Source organism: Ctenopharyngodon idella, chromosome 15 (assembly GCF_019924925.1).
Source record: "Ctenopharyngodon idella isolate HZGC_01 chromosome 15, HZGC01, whole genome shotgun sequence".
Taxonomy (NCBI): domain Eukaryota; kingdom Metazoa; phylum Chordata; class Actinopteri; order Cypriniformes; family Xenocyprididae; genus Ctenopharyngodon; species Ctenopharyngodon idella.
Window position 1 is genome coordinate 19,799,092 of NC_067234.1, and position 21,312 is coordinate 19,820,403.

The 21,312-nt window shown below is 36.1% G+C and overlaps 1 protein-coding gene across 1 annotated transcript; it reads right to left on the reverse strand.

The window, feature by feature from the left end:
- Nucleotides 1-1,652: 1,652 nt before the first annotated feature.
- prcp (prolylcarboxypeptidase (angiotensinase C)) lies at nucleotides 1,653-21,274 on the reverse strand. The gene is made up of 9 exons (XM_051863264.1): nucleotides 20,775-21,274; nucleotides 12,600-12,740; nucleotides 11,653-11,754; nucleotides 11,380-11,561; nucleotides 10,511-10,662; nucleotides 9,243-9,415; nucleotides 4,381-4,548; nucleotides 3,953-4,140; nucleotides 1,653-2,907 (listed from the first exon to the last, which is right to left on the reverse strand). The coding sequence occupies exons 1-9, from the start codon at nucleotides 20,922-20,924 to the stop codon at nucleotides 2,691-2,693; spliced, it is 1,473 nt and encodes a 490-aa protein (XP_051719224.1). The 5' UTR covers nucleotides 20,925-21,274; the 3' UTR covers nucleotides 1,653-2,690.
- Nucleotides 21,275-21,312: the final 38 nt, after the last annotated feature.

Below are 21,312 nucleotides of genomic sequence, written 5' to 3' on the forward strand. Positions count from 1 at the left end.
TAAAATGCACCAATCAGGTGTAACATTATGACCACTGACAGGTACAGAATACACAGGGCATCACAGTTTCTTGTGTTTGGGGCTGCATAGTCAGGGTGCCCATGCTGACCCCTGTCCACCACCGAAAGCGCCTACAGTGGGCATGTGATTATCAGAACTGGACCACAGAGCATGGAAGAAGGTGGCCTGGTCTGATGAATCATGTTTTCTTTTATATCGCGTGGATGGCCGGGTGCGTGTGCGTCTCTTACCTGTAGAACACATCGCACCAGGATGCACTATGGAAAGAAGAAAAGCCGGCGGATGCAGTGTGATGCTCATATTCTGCTGGGAAACCTTGGGTCCTGCCATCCATGTGGATGTTACTTTGACATGTACCACCTAAGCATTGTTGCAGACCATGTACACCCTTTCATGGAAACGGTATTCCTTGGCCTCTTTCAGCAGGATAATGCGCCCTGCCACAAAGCAAAAATGATTCAGGAATGGTTTGAGGAGTTTGAGGTGTTGACTTGACCTCCAAATTCCCCAGATCTCAATCCAATCGAGCGTCTGTGGGATGTGCTGAATAAACAAGTCCGACCCATGGAGGTTCCACCTCACAACTTACAGGACTTAAAGGATCTGCTGCTAACATCTTGGTGCCAGATACCACAGCACACCTTCAGGGGTCTAGTGGAGTCCATGCCTCGACAGGTCAGGGCTGTTTTGGAAGCAAAAGGGGGACCAACACAATATTAGGAAGGTGGTCATAATGTTATGCCTGATCGGTGTATATGATGTTGTATTTAAATGTTTTGATTTATTGTATTAAGTTTTATATTTATTTTTTCTTGCTTGATCTGTAAAGCACTTAGGATCAACTTCTGTTGTTTTTAAATGTGCTATAGAAATAAAGGTTGACTTGACTTGAATTAACCATGCCAATAAGAGACTATTAACTAAAACTCTTCCTTTTTAATTATACAAATGTGTCATTAAAAATGTCTAACTTTTTAAAAAAACCATATAGACACTGGTTCATGGGTTCACAGAGATCATGGCCCCCTAATTTCAGAATGGTTATGGCATAACAGAGCCTCGTTAACTGAAATCACATGGCTTTGGCAGTTTGATGTGCTCTCTGAATCACTGGTTCAAAACAAATGATTTGCAAATGTTTCTAAGCTTTACTAAGATGCCCTTCTCTAAATTTCACTTTGAAGTTACTTCCAGACTATGCAGCAAAAAACCAAAAAAACAAAGAAATTAATACAAAAACCCTGAACTGTTCATATTTCAGGGAACAACAAAGTGAAAATCATCATCCATCACCTCACACTCATCTATTCCTCCTCATGACCTTCCCCAACCCCACAAAACAACCTGCTCTGCACTCTGGCTGTGATATTAATAATAATATTAGCAGGAGGCAGCTCAGCACAGAGCAGACGATGTCTACGCACCGCAATTTGGAGAAGCAGGAGCTGCCAGCGAGTGAATGCAGGTCTGGTGGAATCCTGCAGGTCCCCGCATGGGGCACAATCTCTGTGTTTTACACCGCATACCTCCCGCTAGCTACTTTATTGCTCGTTTTCTGTCTTTAGGTTTTCATTAAATCACACTGGAGCAGCGTTTGTGGAGGAACAGGAAATGGGACGTGTACGGTTACATCCGTTCATATGCATTTATTCTGAGGATCATGTTAATGTATCATTTCCTATAAAAACAGTGCAAGATTAAGACAGTAACATTAGTACAATCAGAAGTGTAAACAGTTTGTTCAGAAAACAGAAGACTTGTGATTTTGTACAGACAATGAACATAACACTGATCACTGATATTAGGTCCAGCCAATTTCAGTGACTATCCAATTTCTGAATAGTAGAAATTATCCCTAAAACATGTTGCAATTGAATAAAAGGAATAGTTTACCTCCTAAAAATGGAAATTCTGTTATCATTTACTCACAATCTGTTTTTTTTTCAGTGGCTCAACAAAGGAAGAATGTTTACGCTGGTGTCTTCCATTTAACAGAAAGCTCAAAAAAGAACCGTAAAACCAGCATAAATGCTATATTTATGTGACTATATTTCAAACCCTAAAAACAAATCAAAATGTATATTGGTTTTCACTTAAATTTTAAGTTTGGTTCTTGCATATCTCATAACCAATCACAGCATGCCACATTTGGCAAATGCTGAAATGAGAGTCATATAGAATATTTTTATGGTGTCCTTTTTTTCCTAGAGAAAATTTAATTCTGAGATCCATGGAAGAAAGAACGTCAACATGAGGGTGAATAAATGAGAGAATTTTTTTTATTTCTGGTGAACTATTCCTTTAAAATGTAGCAAACTTCAGTTAAAAACCCTAGCTGATGGCGAATATGCATAGGATTATTATTGCTACAATTCAACTTTGAGACTTTGGCAAAGGACACCCTGAGTGGTTTTGCATTTGGTATTTTCTGAAACTTTACATTCCTCCATTTTGTCCAAAAACTTAGTCATGATCCAAACAGCAACAAATGTAAAATTGTAATGTCAAAATTCTTGGTTTGCACACACACAATCACACTTAAAACGAAGAACAAGATGATCAACCAGGATTTCAAAAAGAACTTCCCATCCAATAAAACATTTTAAGTACCAAGGAAGAAACCACTAACTTTGGCACACAGCAAGCAGAAATGGTTCATTTCGTCGGTCTTAAGTCCTCTTGTCATTTTCAAATGCTGCCTGTTTGATCCACTTCATGAAGTAGTGTACTTCCTGTGCCCGTGTTGTGATAACAGACTCTGGGTCATACTCGTTGTTGAAGCGCAGATCGAGGTGGTGAGCGCCTCCATTGATCATAATGGCGACCAGAGATTTTGAAAGACTCTTGGTCACTCCACCGCTCATCCATGGATCAAGATTTCCATTACTGAAAAATAATACACTTAGTACATTACACCTTTAGGACTTATAGGATCACAAAATATAGTGTATGCACCCAAACAAGAACATAAATTTAATTATAGATATAAATTTAATTATAGAATAAAAACACTAGCTCTGTTTCAAAACCTAGTGAGCCTTTTAGGGTGGCATATATCGGCCCCTAACAAGAAGACTGTTTAAATCTTTCTAAGATATCTTGTGATTTTAAGGCTATGCTTTGTTGAGAAGGCCATACCAGAAGGCATTGCTATGGAAGCTTGTTTCGACCAGGGAATAAAAAATAAAAAGTTAAAAATTGCCTTTTTTTTTTTCACAATTGTGAATTTATATCTTGCAATTCAGACTTTAAAAAAAAAAGGATATATAAAAGATAAAAACTTGCATTTCTGACTTTTTTCCTTGCAATTTTGAGTTTATAGCTGGCAATTATGATTTTTCTCAGAATTGTGAGATATAAACTAGCAAATTGTAAGTTATAAAGTTGAAAATTCTGACTTTTTTTATAAGTCAAGTTTATATCCAGCAATTCTGACTTTTTTTCTCCGAATTGTGATATAAACTCACAATTGCGGAATATAAAGTCCGAATTTTGAAACATAAACTCACAAATCTGAAAAAAAAGTCAGAACTGTGAGATGAAAAGTTGCAATTGCCTGGCAGAAACAAGCTTCTATACATTGCAAAAAGACCAGCAAAAAATTTATTTAAGATGATGTGTGGATATCCAAAACTGAAAAGTATCAATAAAAAGGTTCAATTCAATGAAATTTGCTATTTCACTCATTATTAGTCTGCGTTGTGTATTTTTATGCCGAGTATTGCACCATTAGCTTAGCAACATGCTAACATCAAACTCTATTGGAATCGAGTGCGTTCCAAATCAGATATTTGTGAGATTCGAGACATTTAGGATGCTGTCCTAGATGGTACTGGCAGCTAGATAACAAAGCTTTTGGAACACGACTAATATCTAAACCATGTTATGAAAAATAAAGGCAATGCTCAATATTATACAAACACAAACCTACCTGAAGATGATGTTGGTGTGAGCACTGATGTTTCTCCCACCATATACAGTTTCTGCCCAGTCTTCCCGTGGCCGCACTCCAAACTGGCTGTAGCACTCGTCGGAGAAGGCCTGGAAGTTCCATGGCTGTGGCTCAAACATGTCAGCGATGCCGTCTGTACACATTGGCATCACCATCTCTGTACAGCTCTGCACAACACGACAACCAGTATTGGGGAAAGTTACTTTTAAAAGTAATGCATTACAATATTGTTACTTTTTATGTAAAGTAATGTGTTATGTTACTTTTGTGTTACTTTTTTTTTGTAACTGGGCTGGGCTGTTACCACCGTATATACCACTGTATGTATATATATATATATATGGCACTTTTACACCAAAAGTGAAATTAATAAGCCTCAGACTGAAGGAAATGCAAATGCAATTTACCTGGTAGAACCAACCCAGGAAGCCCAGATTCCCAGTAGCGGTTTGTGAGGTGTTGAGACAGACTGCATCTCCCGTGTAATTGTAGTACACTCTTACAGCTTTAGAGATGCCAATCAAAAGCTGCTTGTCTGATACGCCAGTATCAAACTTAAGATTCGCACACACCACCTAAGAATCAGAAAAACACATGTAAATTGTCTATAGATCACAAAACAAACAGCTGGCTTTATGTTCAAAGAGATGACAACAGTTCTGCTTTATTGCATAACAAAGCCACAAATTACAATTTTGATCTGCAAACAAGCAAAGCTTTATCCGTACAAAGATGTTTCATATGTTCCAGTTCTTTTAAGACAATCATGCTGGCTGTGAAAATCCCCACTGCAGCTTTTTCTGTGGAATAATCTGATTTGCATGTGAAACTGAGTGGAATGGAATTCCGCACAGGAGTGGAATTTATCACAGTCAAGCTGGTATTCAGAGACGAAAAAACATTGACAAACATATCAAGCTATGAGGTGATGCAAATATTAATGCAAATATCTGTTGAAATTGTTAGCGTTGCCACAAGAGAGCATTAAAGTTCGATTTTGTAAATGCATGCTATAGATCTTATTGTGAACAATTCATCCATTTATCTGTTTAATCTTTTTTTATTTATTTTTTTTATTTACCGTGAAAACGTCAAAATGTCGTCATACCACTGTCAAACTTCTCTCAGGTGACGTATGCCAGACTTTTCCAATTATTTAGTCAACTTAAACCCTGTCCCTACAAAATAGACTGCAAATTCACATTAATTTTTAAGTGTAATGCCGGCATCTCAAAATCTAATCAACAAATAGAACCAAGTCCCCATCTTTTTTCTTTTTCGATAATCCGTTACACTCGGATGTTCGTCACAATACAGAAGAAAAGATCTGTCTCTACTTCTGTTTTATCGCGGCTTTAATGTAAACAGCCTCCTACGGCCGTTGTCTCTTTGAGTTCAACAACTGTAATGGGGAGGCAACAATTTTTATGTTTGCTAAATGTTTTAGCTTAGTTAGTTTCCTGAATAATAACAAATTAGGTTTTTTGGCATTGCGCTGCACAATTCTGGATAAATTGCGAATTGCGATTTTTTGTTTCAAATAGAAATCATGATTCTGAACAGACGAGACAACTAAACAAAATAACATCTTGTCCTAATTTACTAGAGGTTGTGACAAAATATTAATGGCTGCAGTCTTTTTAAAAGGTTTAATTAATTTGAATTAACTATTTTAAAAAAATCGGTTTGAATGAATGATTCAATGACTCACTTATTAAATACTTAGGATGAATCAGTGTTATTGAACGAATCTCTTGAATGAATAATTCAATGGCATACATTTTTAAGTCACTTGTCACCACCTAGTGGTGGCATAATAATGTAATTATACAATCATTATTTGAAGCGCCAAGGATTCGCTCTATTTTGATCGTTTCCATAGACATCAGTGTTTATATCCAAGCTATAAACTTTTATCCCAGTACTTCTATGATAATTTGAATATTTCTAACACATAAATAACAATACTATGTAGTTGAAAAGACTGTTTGTGAAGCTGTTTCGTACCTATACACCTCTCTGGCTCAATGGCAGCGCGAACGCAGATTTGATTGTTCCACTGTGATTTTGTCAAAGGTTTAACAGACACAGGCGAATCATTGTCATTTAGGAATGAGATCGCGTGGGTGTTTGAATCGAGATAACGATTAATCATGGAGCTCTAATTGGCATAGACATCCTATGGTTTATCACAAATGGTAACCGTGTTGGCCAATCATTCGCATCTGTATTTGCATACTTGCATGTAACTTTCTAGCCTTAGTGTTGTAATTTTGCACTACTAGCATACCTTTGGTTGAGCCAATGTTGCATTGCTTGTCAGGATACTCAAACATTAAGTGCCACAGTGTTTATGAATGACTTAAGGTGTGGTCTTTTAGCGAAATGTTTTGTCTATTGTCAAAAGTGTCACAACTAAGCAGGTTTTTGCTGGTCAACGTGGCAAATTTCTGCAAACAACTTGAATCCAATGCGAAATCTATGTGGGGATATAATTTGCCCTCGTTTGAATCTACCAGTCGCACAGATGTCTATTGAAATGACACAGAGAAATGGTAAATGTGACCGCAACTTTACTCATAGTTCTTTCAACGTATTAAACTGGGATAGTTGAATTTATTTTGACGTTGCAGTGCACGTCACACACATTAGCACACATCACATTTAACGGGCTGATATGTCACGTCTGACATATAGAGAGTGGGTTTGAGAAGCTTGTTGCTAACCTTTTCTTCAGAGGTGGTGGTCTGTGTGTGAGATAAGCTACACGCATGTCCGAGCAAAGATTTATACTATGACAAAAACGGCAGAGGCTGTCCAAAGCACCTTCTCTCTGCTTTTCAGATGGGATTAGGCTTATACATTCATCTCCAGCAACAGATTTCCCACTCCTAAGCCTTCAATACCCCCTTCTCTCAGTCACTCACATAATCACATTAGCTTTGTCATTAAAAAGCCTCCTCTTTGCACCCGCTGCCTAAACTGCTTTAACCACCCATAGGGGTTGCATACATTATCAGATTTGAGGGGAGAAAAAGAAAGCTACTCAAAAGTAAACCAAGTCTATACTCTGCATATTCATATGTGTTAGAAATAAACTAGTTACTGACAAAAAAACACAGAATATAATGTACCTAAAAGCCCTACAGTACATAAAATAACTAAACGATTAAACTATTTCATCAAAAATTAAAGCTTTTGTGATTCAAATTCGCACTGCCATGTCTATCTATGTTTCCGACTGTGTCTGTGTATCTATGTTGTCGACTGTCTACCGCGTCTGGAAGCCAGACACTATCTAACACAATGTCTATACCAGACGTGACGAATATAGACAGCTTTGTTGATTATAATGGGAGCCGTCTGGCTTAGGCTTTGTGACTCATGTTCTTCGTATTTATGAAACAAAAAAACGATATTATTTCAGCATGATATCCACACTACACACAAAAGCACACAAGAGATGATTGACTTCTAAAGAAGTTTGACATTAGCATGTTGCTAAGCCAAAGATATTCTTATAAGCATAAAAAATACACAGCACACACAAATATTAGGTATTAAATAGTTCTGTTTTAACTGGTTGGAATGAACTATTTGTAACAATACTGTTCAGTACTGAACGAAATGTAAGTATATTAAGACATTTTTCTCATCTCAGTCCGCCATGATTGTTTAAAGGCACACTATGTAAATTTTCGCTTCTAGGTCACTTATTCAAAACAAAGGCACAGCTTGATGACACCTTGATTTCAGGGGAATCATGGGAGGTGTGGTCTTCATGTCTACAGCCGGTGGAAAAGAATCGGGATTGGACTCATGTTCATGGATGAGATTATTAATGTTAAGTGCTGTGCGAGCAAAACGAGGCCACTGGAGCGATTGCTAATGAGAGACGAGTGCAACACACGCCTCGAGAGCAGCAGAACTTTTATATTATGTCGCAGTCGCCGCTTCCGCTTCAAGCGTATGTGGGGTAAAGCAGCGCTGTTTATCATATTAGATACATTTGTGTGTTGAAAGTTGTTATAATGCTACTCTGCGTTCGCTCGGCGGCTGCTATGAGACACTTGTTGCACACTTCAGTAAGCTAGATCGATATTAGGCATGGTAAAACATGGTACTCGCTGTAAATCAAGAAAACAAGATTCAAACAATATGACTTACTGTGTTGAGCTATATAACATGATTAGTTTTCTGTCGATGAATGTATCCAAACAATTGCTCACGTCTAAAAAAATACATAATATATTGAAGCGTCTTTGGTGTTTCTATGGTTTCTACAAAATAAAACCAGAAACTGAGGGTAACACAGGTATGATGTCATTGATAGGCGACGCACGGACACGGCCAATGTCCTGGTTAAAATTGCTTATTTCTCTGGATTTAAACATTCTTGGAAACATTTGGGAAAATGTAAGTACACAAGTCAACAAAATATATAACACTGTTCTAGTGGTTTTTGGATATTTTAATCCAAAAATCTTACATATTGTGCCTTTAATTCATTCTGACCAACACAATTCATCTCTACTTGCCTTTCCACTGATGACATTTACACTACATGAAAACTGGATATTGTTAACCAGTGGGCAAATACATATTTAGGCATTGCTTTAGCAAGTAAGCATTCAGTCTGGCTTCATCTTGTATGTAATGCCAACATTAACTATCCTCTTTCATAAATACGTCAAATATGGAAGTAAAATGCGTTGCGTATGGCAATTCAGATCAATTTTTAAATGCTCTCTAGGTAGGCTGCTTTAGACTAGCTTTAGGAGCAGAACGTATATTACTTTCTTGTCATGCTCCTCATATTCATTTTTGCTTGCTTTGTAAAATAGATTTAATGAATGAAAATGCAAATGCCTCAGGAGTCTTGAAAATAAACATGTTTTCTGTCCACGCCACCCTCTAACCAAAACCAAACAAAAGCCTGAACAAAAGCTCAATTCTGAGGGTGAAAGAAAACAGAAGCTTTATGAATATGAATGAATCTATTTGCATAATGATGTAAATGGGTACAACAACTGACTTGTTATCAGAGGTGAGTCAGCATTAATGAGGAATTCATAGAGTGACAGTGATTCATACCAAGTAGCTGTGAAATCCAGCTGCTGAAGTATAACTTTATTGTTAATGACTTTTGTTGTGTTTTAATTTTTGTAAAGTGTGTCATACATTATTTTAGACCATGTAAAAAAATGTCCATTTCATTTTTGCCACTTAATGTTCTGTAAGGGAAACCTTGAAAGTGAATTTATCGTACCTTAACAGGCCAGGCTGGAAGTGGCTGAAGGAAGTTGGCTTCGTATGGATAATCCACCATGGCTAAGTTCACCCAGGTTTCCTGCAGCCAAGCCTTGAAGCCGTACACTTCATCTGAAGACTTTAAAGGACTACACAGTCCAAACTCCTGAGAGAGCCACTGCAGACCCTCACCTACAAAAGAAAAACTAATTAAATGAGTCCAGGAAAACCCATAAGCTTCAATAAGAGAGTGTACAAAACCACGAAGGGTCACAAATGAACATGGGATTACAAAAAAATATATATAATCTGGACTACAAAAAAAAAAAAAAAAAAATCAAGTACTTGGAATTTAAAGTCACCATAAAAATCAAAATTTAATTTTTTTTTTTTTTTTATGGAATCTTGCAGTATTTATAATAAATGATTTATCAGTGCACATCATGTCTTTTGTTTTTGTTTTGTTTTTTTTTAATTCATGAGCCTTGTAATCTTTAATCACAATAACCTCCCCTCCCTCTTGTAACGACATCTCTTCTCTTCTCTGATGACAAGGGCGGGACAACCTGTCATTCACATGCGATCGACCAATAGCAAACCACAACCATCCAATCAATTTCCCATGAACAAAATCAAGCCCCACCCTACATTTTTTCTTGTTCAACATGCCATTTCGTTTGGATATACGTCACAACAGGGAAGAAAAGACTATCACAACTACCATTTCATGACGATTTTAAATGAATTTAAATGTGTTGTGTAAGCACCCCCTGAAATAGTATTTTCACAATTCGTACTTTATAACTCACAACTGCAAGTTTATATCTCACATTTGCAAGAAAAAAAATCTAAATTGTGGGATATAAACTCGCAATTGCAAGAAAAAAAAATCTGAATTGTGAGACTGTGAGTTATAAACACTCTTTAATACACTAATAATACTCTATTATACACTCTCAGTTCTAACTTTTCTAATAATTGCGAGTTTATTTGCCGCAAATCAGACTTTTTTTCCTCAGAATTGTGAGATATAAACTTGCAATAGTGAGGAAAAAAAGTATACTTATATTATTTTTGTATACTTAGTTATACTTAAGACTTAAGTCAAAAGTAATCATATTAGTTCTCCTAAAAAGTGTAATCTAAAAGATTATGTTATTGAATATCATCGTAATTGTGTGTTTTGTAACCAGAGTACCAAGTCTGTCAAACACTGTCAACAATATTATCTTCACAAGCATAACATGATCATTAAAATTATGCAGCATGGAAATCACATTCACCAACCTGTTGCCGAGACCCTGTCAATAGCGGCCCATGACCTCCTGATGTTGCTGCTGCAGTTAGTACCACTGATGGTGAAGTCATGAGTGACCACTTTGTAAAACTCTCCACATGGCACAATGAACTGCCAGATGGGAGCGGACGCGGCAAGAGCGCTGGAAACATCAGAAGGTCACAATCACTGATCCCATCCCATTTCACAGTAGAAAAATCAACCAATAGTCATGGACCTCTCGGCTGAATTACATCACTTTCCTTAATTAAACACATGGTTACACACTACACTTTCTAAATGTAAGATGTTATTACGTTTCTAGGCTTGATACTTCATTAAGTATGCATATACTGAACTTATGCATTTTTAATTGACTGATATTTCACATTATAGATATAAACTACACTAGCTGTGACCGTTGAGTGTTTATAAAACATTTGCAGCATCACCTTCATTTCTTCGTCGATTAATATATACAGGGTTAGAAATTAATGGCGGGTGAAAATTCATAACATTAAAAAATTCCGCTTTGCCATCACAGGAATAAATTACATTTTAAAATATATCAGAACAGAAAACAGTTATTTTAAATTGTAATAACATTTCACAATATTATGTTTTTTATTGTATTTTTGATCAAATAAATGCAGCCTTGGTGAGCAGAAGAGACTTCTTTCAACCCTAAACCGACCCTAAAATAGTAGTGTATATCTCATTTTATATACAATATTTGTTTCATTATTATTTATTATTAATATTCTGGTATATATGTGTAGAATATAATAATATGTATAAAATATTATTCTACATGAAAATCAATTTAATATCAATATATTATAAAATCATATACAAACAGGTGAAGGCGGCAAACACTCACCCTACAACTGCACTGGGATACTTCATCCTCAGCCAGGCCGCCAGCATCCCGCCGTAGGAGCCGCCGATGGCGATGACTGAACTCGTCTGAGCTCCAGGCAGGGTTTTTTTCAGAGCTTTGATCAACACTGCAAAGTCAGCTAAAGCCTGTTCTGAGGTCAGGTAGTTCAGATACTTTGCATTCTGAAGGAAAGGAAAGACAAGTCCAGAAGGTCAAGGACGATGTTTGCTAAATGACCCTTATTGCTCGACATGAACAACGGTCTTGACTCACGCTGTAAGACTCCTCGCCGAACGGCATGGACTCTCCATAGTAGCGATGTTCAGCAAAAACCAGCATGGCTCCCAGCTCTTCTGCTACATCCCACATGAAACCCTTGGGAAGAAGCAGAGGTACAGATGCTGAGCTTCTATTTTTACTAAGAGTTAGCATTCTCTGGATGGTAATATTTCAAATGTTCAGCTTCACAGACTTGTCGATACTGGTATTTTTCGTAATGCTGTAATTCTGAAGTACATTATGCTGATACTGATGATCTAATGACACTATGTTTATTATTATAAACAACTGTTAAAGTTGAAGTTCATAATATCTGCGTCACTAAACAGAATATAGTGCAACAGTGCACTGCCACTTTTTCAGCATCCTTGGTTCCCAGAAGTACTTTTCACATTTATTTTTCCCATAGGGATTTTGTAAAAGACAAAAAGAGAAAGATACAAGGCTGTGTACTCAATGAATATTTAAGTAGTTTAAGAGTTTAGGGTGTCATTCGCAGTGTTTCATGGGAGTGTTTAGGCACTAAAGTGTTCTTTTTGCATATTAATTTGGTGGAGATTTTTTGCAGAATCATGAGTAATGTAGTTTTTAAACCAGGAATTGTGTTGTTAAACACGATTATTTTGAAAAATATGTAGAAATAATGTGGGCTGATGGCTTCAACAAAAGCATATACCATTGCTTAACAACCTCGTATTTCACAGTAGGTCTGTCTTTAAAGGTTTATGAATTGTAAAAATAAAAAAATAAAAAAATAAATTCCTCTATAGAGTAAATAAATGAGATTTTTACTTCTGGAACCTGGCTGTTGCACTCTATGCATGGATAATAACTGTTTCTCTGCTTGGCAAAATAGCTCCCTGTTTTGTCAGTTCCACAATCCCTATGTCACAGAGAAGGTCTCTTCATATCTAAGAGCTGTTCAGAAAATGCATACTTACAGTGTTGTTACAGAACCATGTGATGTCTCCTTCATTGCCTGTGTAAAACAGGATTGGGCCTCCTTCCTTGTGCCAGTGCTGGTCGTTGAGAAGGTACCTCTGCTTGAACGTGCCATTCTCCAAAAAGCCAAAATGGTCAATCTGTAATAAAATAACTCTGATTAAGACACACAAAAATAACTGCTTTTAGTTTAAAAAAAAAAAAAAAAGAATTTCTATGATATATTAATTTAATTTAATTTAATGTAAGTTGTCATGCAAATGATGTCACCATGCAACTTGGCTGCCTATACAGTAGAAAGGTGATTTTTTTTTTTTCAAAATCGATGCTACCTGACTAGGCAAAAACAGAAAAAAGGCTGTTGTCTTTCCTTTTACCAAATAGGTAGGAAAACTTCAACAACCATAATGCACTAGGCATGTCGCCATCCAAGGCCACTCCCACCAGTCTGCTATGGATACGCTTCCAGAGTCAAATACTGCCTTGCTTTAGTAGGAAATACTTCTTAGCAAACTTTTAGTCATAATGGTGTCTACTTGTATTGTTCCCGGGTGCAAGAATTCAAGGAGTAAACGTTTAGCGGCAGTGAGTTACTTTTGGTTTCTAGTGAAGGATCCAGCAGCGCGTCATAGAAAAACTGCAAAGAATCGCAAATACGGAGAGAATATAGGGACTTTCTGTGTTTGTACTGTAGTCAACATTTCAAACTGGATGACCACGAACACAGTGTTTAGGTGAAACAGAGGAGAAAAACTGAAAGAAACTGCTATTTTTGCATCATCTGGGATACTTTTGCTGACAAATAAACATGAATTTCTCAGTTCAGGTAACATGGAGAATGAGTAAACATTGTTCATTTACATATACTACCAACATTGTAACAATAAAAAGCAGGTTAAAAATGGGCGAAGTTACACTTTAAAATAGGCCACTTTTTCTTTATGTAAAATATAATTTCATGTTTAGGGGTATTAAATCAGGGTATTACATTTTTGGTCCCACTTTATATTAAGTGTTTTTAACTTCTATGTACTAACAATTAATCATTTGATACAATGCGCTTATTGTGATGCATGTTTTATGTAACTACATCTGTAATTAATTTCTAACTACATCTAAAATTACACTGTTGACTAACATTACCCGTATCCCACCTCAGTAGCAGCACAAGTGTTTTGCAAAAAAACGTGATCACAGTAAGAACACTGTACCTAACAATTTTCCTTTTTTGACATAAGTGCTAAGTAATTAAAGACACCTAATAAAAAGTGGGACCAAATCCTTACTAATGTTCGCTGCTGTTTTAACCATAACCAGTTTTAAGGCTGTCTGTGCTTAACATACAGTAACGATACAACACTTTCTTTATTCCTGGGTGTTCTCCTCAATCTTCTGGCTTTCAGCCATCTCATATTTATGAGCGTGAAACCTCAGAGCAGGATGGAGGGATAATTAGCCTCAATTTGTATTAAAATCTAGTGCCAGCATCAGGGATGCCACATTAGTTCCGGTTTCAGCAGAATTGTGATATCCATTCATCCGGTTCAGAGCTCGTCCACTGTCTTCTACATTTCCATAAATCCTCCAAGTTTGAGGGAAGGAGTAAAAAGAATGTTAAAATTTCTTCCCAGAGCTGCAATTCTTAACAGTTCTCGCTCTTCTTGAATCCCACCCAACACTTAATAAAGAATGTTCTCTCTAGTGTTTTGTTTTTTCGTAAATACCCTCTTTCTCCTCCCGTTGGCAACAAAAGAGGCAGAAATTTTATGAGCCAGTGACAGCAAAAGGACTCTGAGCGCTCACAGTTACATTCATTCAACAGCAGTCAGAGGCTGGCCGCAGGTCAAACGAGTGTCAGCTATATTCACATGCTTTAGTGAGTTATTTTCTGTGTAAGCTGTTACATCTGAAGCCTCGAGCTCAAGAAAATGGCCTTTTTACATCATTTATAAGTCTATTCATTTCATTTCACTCATAAACATTTCAACAATATTTTATCATGACAGTACATGCACTGTGTTATTAAATAAATGTAATAATATAAATATAATCATATTAATAATACAAAATGATAAGGTAATTCAAACTTTTTACTTAATTTTTTTTTATATTTTCTTGTATATATTTTCTTTTTAAATTTAATAGTAACAGTTTTTATATTTTGTGTTAAAAACTACTACAACTTAATGACCCTAAACTTTTGAAAGGTAGTGTAGCTTCTTTTATTATACAATATACTTATTCTGTTGTGAAATTATATGTACAATGATATCATCTTTATCATAAGCTTTAAAACTACTATGAGAGATTTGAGAACTGAACACAATCTCATAACTTGAAAACAAAGCATGTGATTTTGGCAGCAGAGGTTAGATGAGTCACATCATGGACACTATGTTCACAGTGATTCAGAAATGCAGCGCCCCCTTCTGGCTGTTAGAAATTTAAAAAGCAAATGCACAACGCTGGAATGGGAATTGAGAGTAAATCAATCTACTGCCTGTTTCATATCAAAATGTGGAAGTGTCACATAGCTTGTTTTGTAACTTACTTTATCACGTGTAAAATCTTTTTACAGGGTCTTTTAAGAAGAACCTGATCTGCAGAAAAGCTGTGGGTATTTTCCAGCTGCTAAAACAGACTTTAAAGAGAAAGTTCACCCAAAATGAAAATTCTTGCACTATTTATTCAATCTCAACACAAGTTTTGAAGAACATTCATGGCGCTCCTTTCCATTACATTGAAAGTGAATGGTGACCAGGGGCTGTCAGGCTCAAACAAAGCACTATAAAAGTAGTCTATATGAATCATGCACTATATCCAAAGTCTTCTGATAGCTTTGTAATGTAAATTTAAGTTGCCTGACAACTGTGGCATCATTTAGCCTACTTAGGGATGAGCAGTTTCACAATTCTTCCTCATATCATTTGTGTTTCACAAAAAAAAAATTAAAGTCAAAAGACATGACAGGTAGTAAATTACTCCAGAATTTTCATTTTTTAGTAAACTAATCCTGTAATACACGATTTTAAGTTTTATGTAGCCCATCTGCTTCGAGGTTGGATGTGTTGTGTGTTCAGAGATGCTCTTCTGCAGACCTCGGTTGTAATGAGTGCTTATTTGAGTATGTTGTCTTTCTATCAGCTGAACCAGTCTGGTCATTCTCCTCTGACCTCTGGCATCAACAAGGCATTTTATCCCACAGAACTGCTGCTCACTGGATATTTTCTCTCTTTCAGACCATTCTCTGTAAACCCTAGAGATGGTTGTGTGTGAAAATCTCAGTAGATCAGCAGTTTCTGAAATACTCAGAACAGCCCGCCTGGCACCAACAACCATTCCACATTCAAAGCCACTTAAGTCATCTTTCTTCTCCATTCTGAAGCTCAGTCTGAACTTCAGCAGACTGTCTTGACCATGTCTACATGCCTAAATGCACTGAGTCGCTGCCATGTGATTGGCTGATTAGATATTTGCAGTAACGAGCAGATGAACAAGTGAATGAATTCTGGGGTAGAGTAGGCCGCAAAGAATACAAATCATTGTCTGGGAAACAAAAGACACATTTCAAGGCTGCATTCGAAGGGGCCTTCGAATTGGGACAGCGCCGCTGACATAATCGGCCTTCGAATGCGACCTTTGAAGGATGCAGCCTCTGAACTGGGACTCACCTTATGTTAATATATGCTTCAGTAGACTTCTGGTCTCTCAACTGCCTAGCAAAATTTTTACTAGTTGACATATAGCTGCTAAACGCAATATCCAAGCTCAACGAAACTTGACACACAAAGACAACAGGACATTCTGAAGATGCAAAGGTTTCGTAAAATAAGGGGTGCTACAACTAAAAAAACCATTATAACTCTGCAACCGTATGATCAATGTTGTTGGAGTCTTTTTTGCAGGACGTCCTAACAAGTAAAAAAAAAAAATTATTGAAAACTTGTCTAGGTCTGGGCTCTGACACAAATTTCACAATTCGATTTCGATTCACAAGCTTGTGATTTGATTCAATTTTGATTTGATTCAATATTGATTAATTTGGGTCCTATCAGATACAGAAAAAATACTTCTCAACTAACCTGATTTCGCCAAGCACAACTTGTTCCTGGATCAACATCTTTGTTGATCCTGGAACAACATTCCATTCAACCAGTCAGATTTGAGGAAGTTTACTTATGCCAAGTTTAAGCTTACAATCAGGGTTCAATGCTTCTACGTAAGTGTTATTCACATGTCTTTTCCCTCTGATATTAGGGATAAGTTATGGGTAGGGGTAGGGAATGGGATATGGTTAGGACTAAATTTTCAGACAGGAATGTTGTTCCATGATCAACAAAATATGTTGGCCCAGGAACGCATCTAAATCAGCAAAATGAGTACGTGCGTAAACTATACAGGAAAAACCCAAACGTACATTATTATAGTATTAAAGTCACCGTGAATCGGAAGTTGCGACCAACTTTACTTCAGTATTGTGACGTATTATCCAAGTGAAACTGAATATTGAATGAGCAAAATAGAGGGCGTGTCTAGTTTTTTCCTGCTGGGAAATGATTGAATCTAGAAAAGTAAGCATTCCATCCAAAGCTCGCAGCAGACTGACAGTTGGAGCACTGTAAAAAGTAAAACGCTCTATCTACTCAATAAAATTGTGGCAACAGATTACAAGCAATATCATGAACTAAATTCAACATATAAGAATTGAGTTAGAGTTAATCAAATTAATTCCTTAAAAGTCAACCATTTAAATTGTGTAAAATTAGCAAACACCATTACAAAAACCACAAACTGACATAAAAAGCAAAGAGTCAAACTGGCCAACTAAATGAAACACTGATCACCATAAGGGTGACCAAACATTTTCAATAAAATCAACATCAACATCTAAACCTCTGTTAATTCTTGTGTTTCTCTTTCCTTCAGTGATTCTGCTTGTTATCATCAGGTGTCTTCGATGTTGGCAATAAAAAATAAAGAGTTCTGAAGTTCTGTTATTCAGATATTTTTGTTTAAATATTACTTAAATTTTACTCGTTTTAAATGGTTCACATTTAAAGGAAATAATTTGATTAATTCTAACTCAATTCTATTTGTTGAATTTAATTAATGATATTGCTTGTAATCTGTTGCCAAAATTTTATGGAGTAGATATAGCGTATTACTTTTTACAGTGGATTCTACTCTTTTTTTCTTTTTCTTTTTTTAATATAAACATTCAAATGGTGGCTGTCATGAAATGGATTTATTCAAATATAGACTACATTGAATATTGAAGAACAGGTCGAGTAAAAATACAATGAATATAGAATACGGCAAAATATATGCATTACAGCGATCTGTCGTGCCACAAGGATATATCGTGCCAAAAAAGATTGCAACAGCGCGAGAGCCATATAGTCTATGGCAAAATATTGTCTATGTATCATCAACAAGAAAATATTGAGATATTGTACCCCCTATTTTGTACACATTAATGCTTTTTGTACTGCCTAATGAATTTGAACACAGCTTTGCACTTGGTTGCTTGTCAAACAATGCTCTCCATTTCATCATCCACAGCCAGCAACAGATGCTGAAAGGATATCCCACGATAACTAGCCAGCCGCTCAACAAAGAGAATTAAAACACAACAGACTACAGCTCAACTCGAGCGAGAATCTGAAATGAACCACAGAGGGACACACGTTTCATTTCCTCTACAGTTTGTTCTTATATTCTATCTAGATCCTCATTTTAACAGCCTCATCTGCGCTGCTACAACTGAAGGCTAACGTTTAAGGCATATTAAGAGCTGACAAGGACAAAGCCAAGACAATGAGGAGCAAGAAAGCCAGGAAATGAGCCTAATCTTCCTGACAGCTCAGAGGATGAGTTGAACAGACACCGAGAAACAATTGCCTTCACTCTGGTGTGTCCCGGTCAAGAAGTAATTAGACTCAGAGTACAGCATAACAGGATTTTTTTTGTCTAAAACTAGACGCAGGGATTTTCCTGTGTCAGCTTCTCACACGGACAGCATGTAAAAGATTAACTGCTAAGCCACTCTTCAAGTTGAAAATGAGACTAAATGTCTCTGAAACGTAAATTATTAAATAAAAGGCAGCATCATACCACTCTTTCAATATTATATACTAAAGAAACATGTTTTTTACTCAATGCATGTTAGAACACCATCAGGAACTGACACACACACACACACACACACACACACAAATACAAAATATAGGGACTTTCAACATTTCACTTTCAGTTCAATTAAATGAAAAACGGGCAGACTGCCAACATATGCCTCTGCACAGGGGACCGATCCCAGAAGGGTAAAGGATCTGCTATTATTCTGTGGGGGCCATAAGGAAAAGGAAATTTCCTGCAGACACAATACAGAGCAGAACGACACACATTAAATAAAGGAAATCCTTAAAGGAAGCCCAGTTGTAAGTTAATGAGCAGCCACACAACCAGATAAAACTGCTGTGGGCAGCAAAATAAGGCCTGGTGATGTGATCTATCACAAGAGTTTCTGATTGACAAAAGTTGATTGCAATGACAATGGTTTACAGCTCTGATAAATGAGCTGCTGACAAGTTTAAAAACTGTCACATGAGATTCTGATTACAAGATCAAATTTAGAAAAAGACAGTAATCAATGTAACCACTATTTTACAGATATTTACTCTTTTGTACTTCATTGGTTATTGAGTGCATTGATAAATTGCACTATTTGGTGAGTTTTATTTACTTATTTAATGTATTACAGTACCATAAATCACATAAAATGGTATACACAATAATAATAATAATAATAAAGATAATAATATTAAGAACAAGACATATGATTGTTATCATTATTATTATTGAAAGCACAGCCATTGTGCATCTCTGAGCAACACTCATAAGTTTCATTTCTAAATGAATCTGTGTTTTTGAATGAATCGGGTGAGTCGCTGATTCAATGGCTCATTGATAAAGACGCTCACTTGCTTCGTTCCTGAATGAATCAGTCTTTTGAACGAATCGGTTGAATGAATGATTCAATGATTTCATATTTTAATATTTACAAAACTAATCTTACACCATTATTTATGTAGTTGTAATTGCAGTGTAAATACATTCATGCATTTACAATTTTTATAGATATTTACTCTTTTGTACTTCATTGGTTATTGAGCACGCTGATAAACTTCACTATATTCGGTTGGGTCTCATTTACTTATTTAATGTATTACTGTACCTGCATAAAGTCAATTATTTTCATAAAGTGAAACATTTTATGTACAACAGTAGACAGACAAAATAGATGAAAATAAATTTGCAACCATTTAGATCGCAAACAACTTTGCATGAATAAAATGGTATAAACAACATGATTGTTATTGTTATGATTATTTATTATTTTTGTTTTTGTTTATACCATTTTATTGATGAAAAAGAAAACAGAAAGTTGTTTGCAAAATAATATGCAAAGATGCATATTATGTTTTATTTAGGGATGCACCGATATGAAAATTTTGGCCGATACCAACAACTCGTTATATTTGAAAGTGGATAACCGATATATTGGCCGATAAATCTAAATCCAAATCCAAATTTTTATATAATTTTTGAGAGCCTGATTACAAAAACAAAAGTTTCACCATTAAAAGCCATGTATGACAGACTTGCTGTACATTGTACTTACTGTATTTTCCTTTTTGAAGTGACTCCAATCATATTTCAAGCAATTCAAAACCATAATGGCGGACAGTGTGCAACTCAAGTGTCTCAGCTGAAGGAAATAATCCATTATTTGTCGGCTTTAATATATCAGCGAAATTTTCTTATCAGGCCGATAATGATAAAAAATAAAAATGAACATATATCGGTCGATACCGATATGGTGGCCGATATATCATGCATCCCTAGTTTTATTATAGTAGTCTGAAAATTATTTTAGTTTTTTTTTTATTTTACTATTCTTTTAATTAGTTTTTACTGGGGGAAAATCATTTATCATACAATTAACATAAAAAATAACCTGTATCTACCAAAAAAAAAAAAAAAAAAAAAAACAATTTCAGTGATCTCTAAACAAGGTAAACAAAGTTATTTCTTGACATGCATTTAAGTCCTATAAAACATTTAGATTTCTTATGCTCGAGAATAAACAGTATTGAAATCAATAACACACTTACCTGTTGATCAAAATAGAAAGTTTTGTATGAGACCGATCTGTGATGAGAGTAGGTTTGGACGGTGTGTCTGCCTAAGAGCTGCGGTTTAAGAGCCAATGCATTACAGCTGATGATGAGGAGGAAGAGCAGAGCAGTGCTGGTCAGTCTCATGGCTGAATGAGTGAGTCCAGTCACAAGTCATCTGAAAATATGAAGCGATGGATCATTTGCATAAGCGGAACGAGGAAGAATGTCAAATGACTCGTTGTTGTTATTCCGTGACGCAAACTTTAAGGCGTTACAATGTAACGCCTTAAAAGATATATATATAATACCGTAGTTTTTATGTCTCAAACTTCAGCTAATTTTAGAAAATGATCGTGCAGTACGCTTGCTAAATCTGTTCGCCATGTGTGTATAGTGGTTAAGGGTGTCTTTCTGTCTCTGTGCTCACTCAAAGCGGATTATGTCTATTGTTTCTGTCGATAAACGGCATGTTTTGTTAACTTCATTTAACGATTCAATGTGCTTCCGTATTGTAAACACGTGGTCAGCGCGA

Coding starts and splice junctions, on each gene's coding strand:
- prcp (XM_051863264.1), bottom strand. CDS start 20,924: ATGAGACTGACCAGCACTGCTCTGCTCTTCCTCCTCATCATCAGCTGT. Junction 10,663..11,379: donor TATCCCAGTGCAGTTGTAGG/GTGAGTGTTTGC, acceptor TGATGTTTCCAG/CGCTCTTGCCGCGTCCGCTC. Junction 4,141..4,380: donor TCCTGGGTTGGTTCTACCAG/GTAAATTGCATT, acceptor CGTGTTGTGCAG/AGCTGTACAGAGATGGTGAT.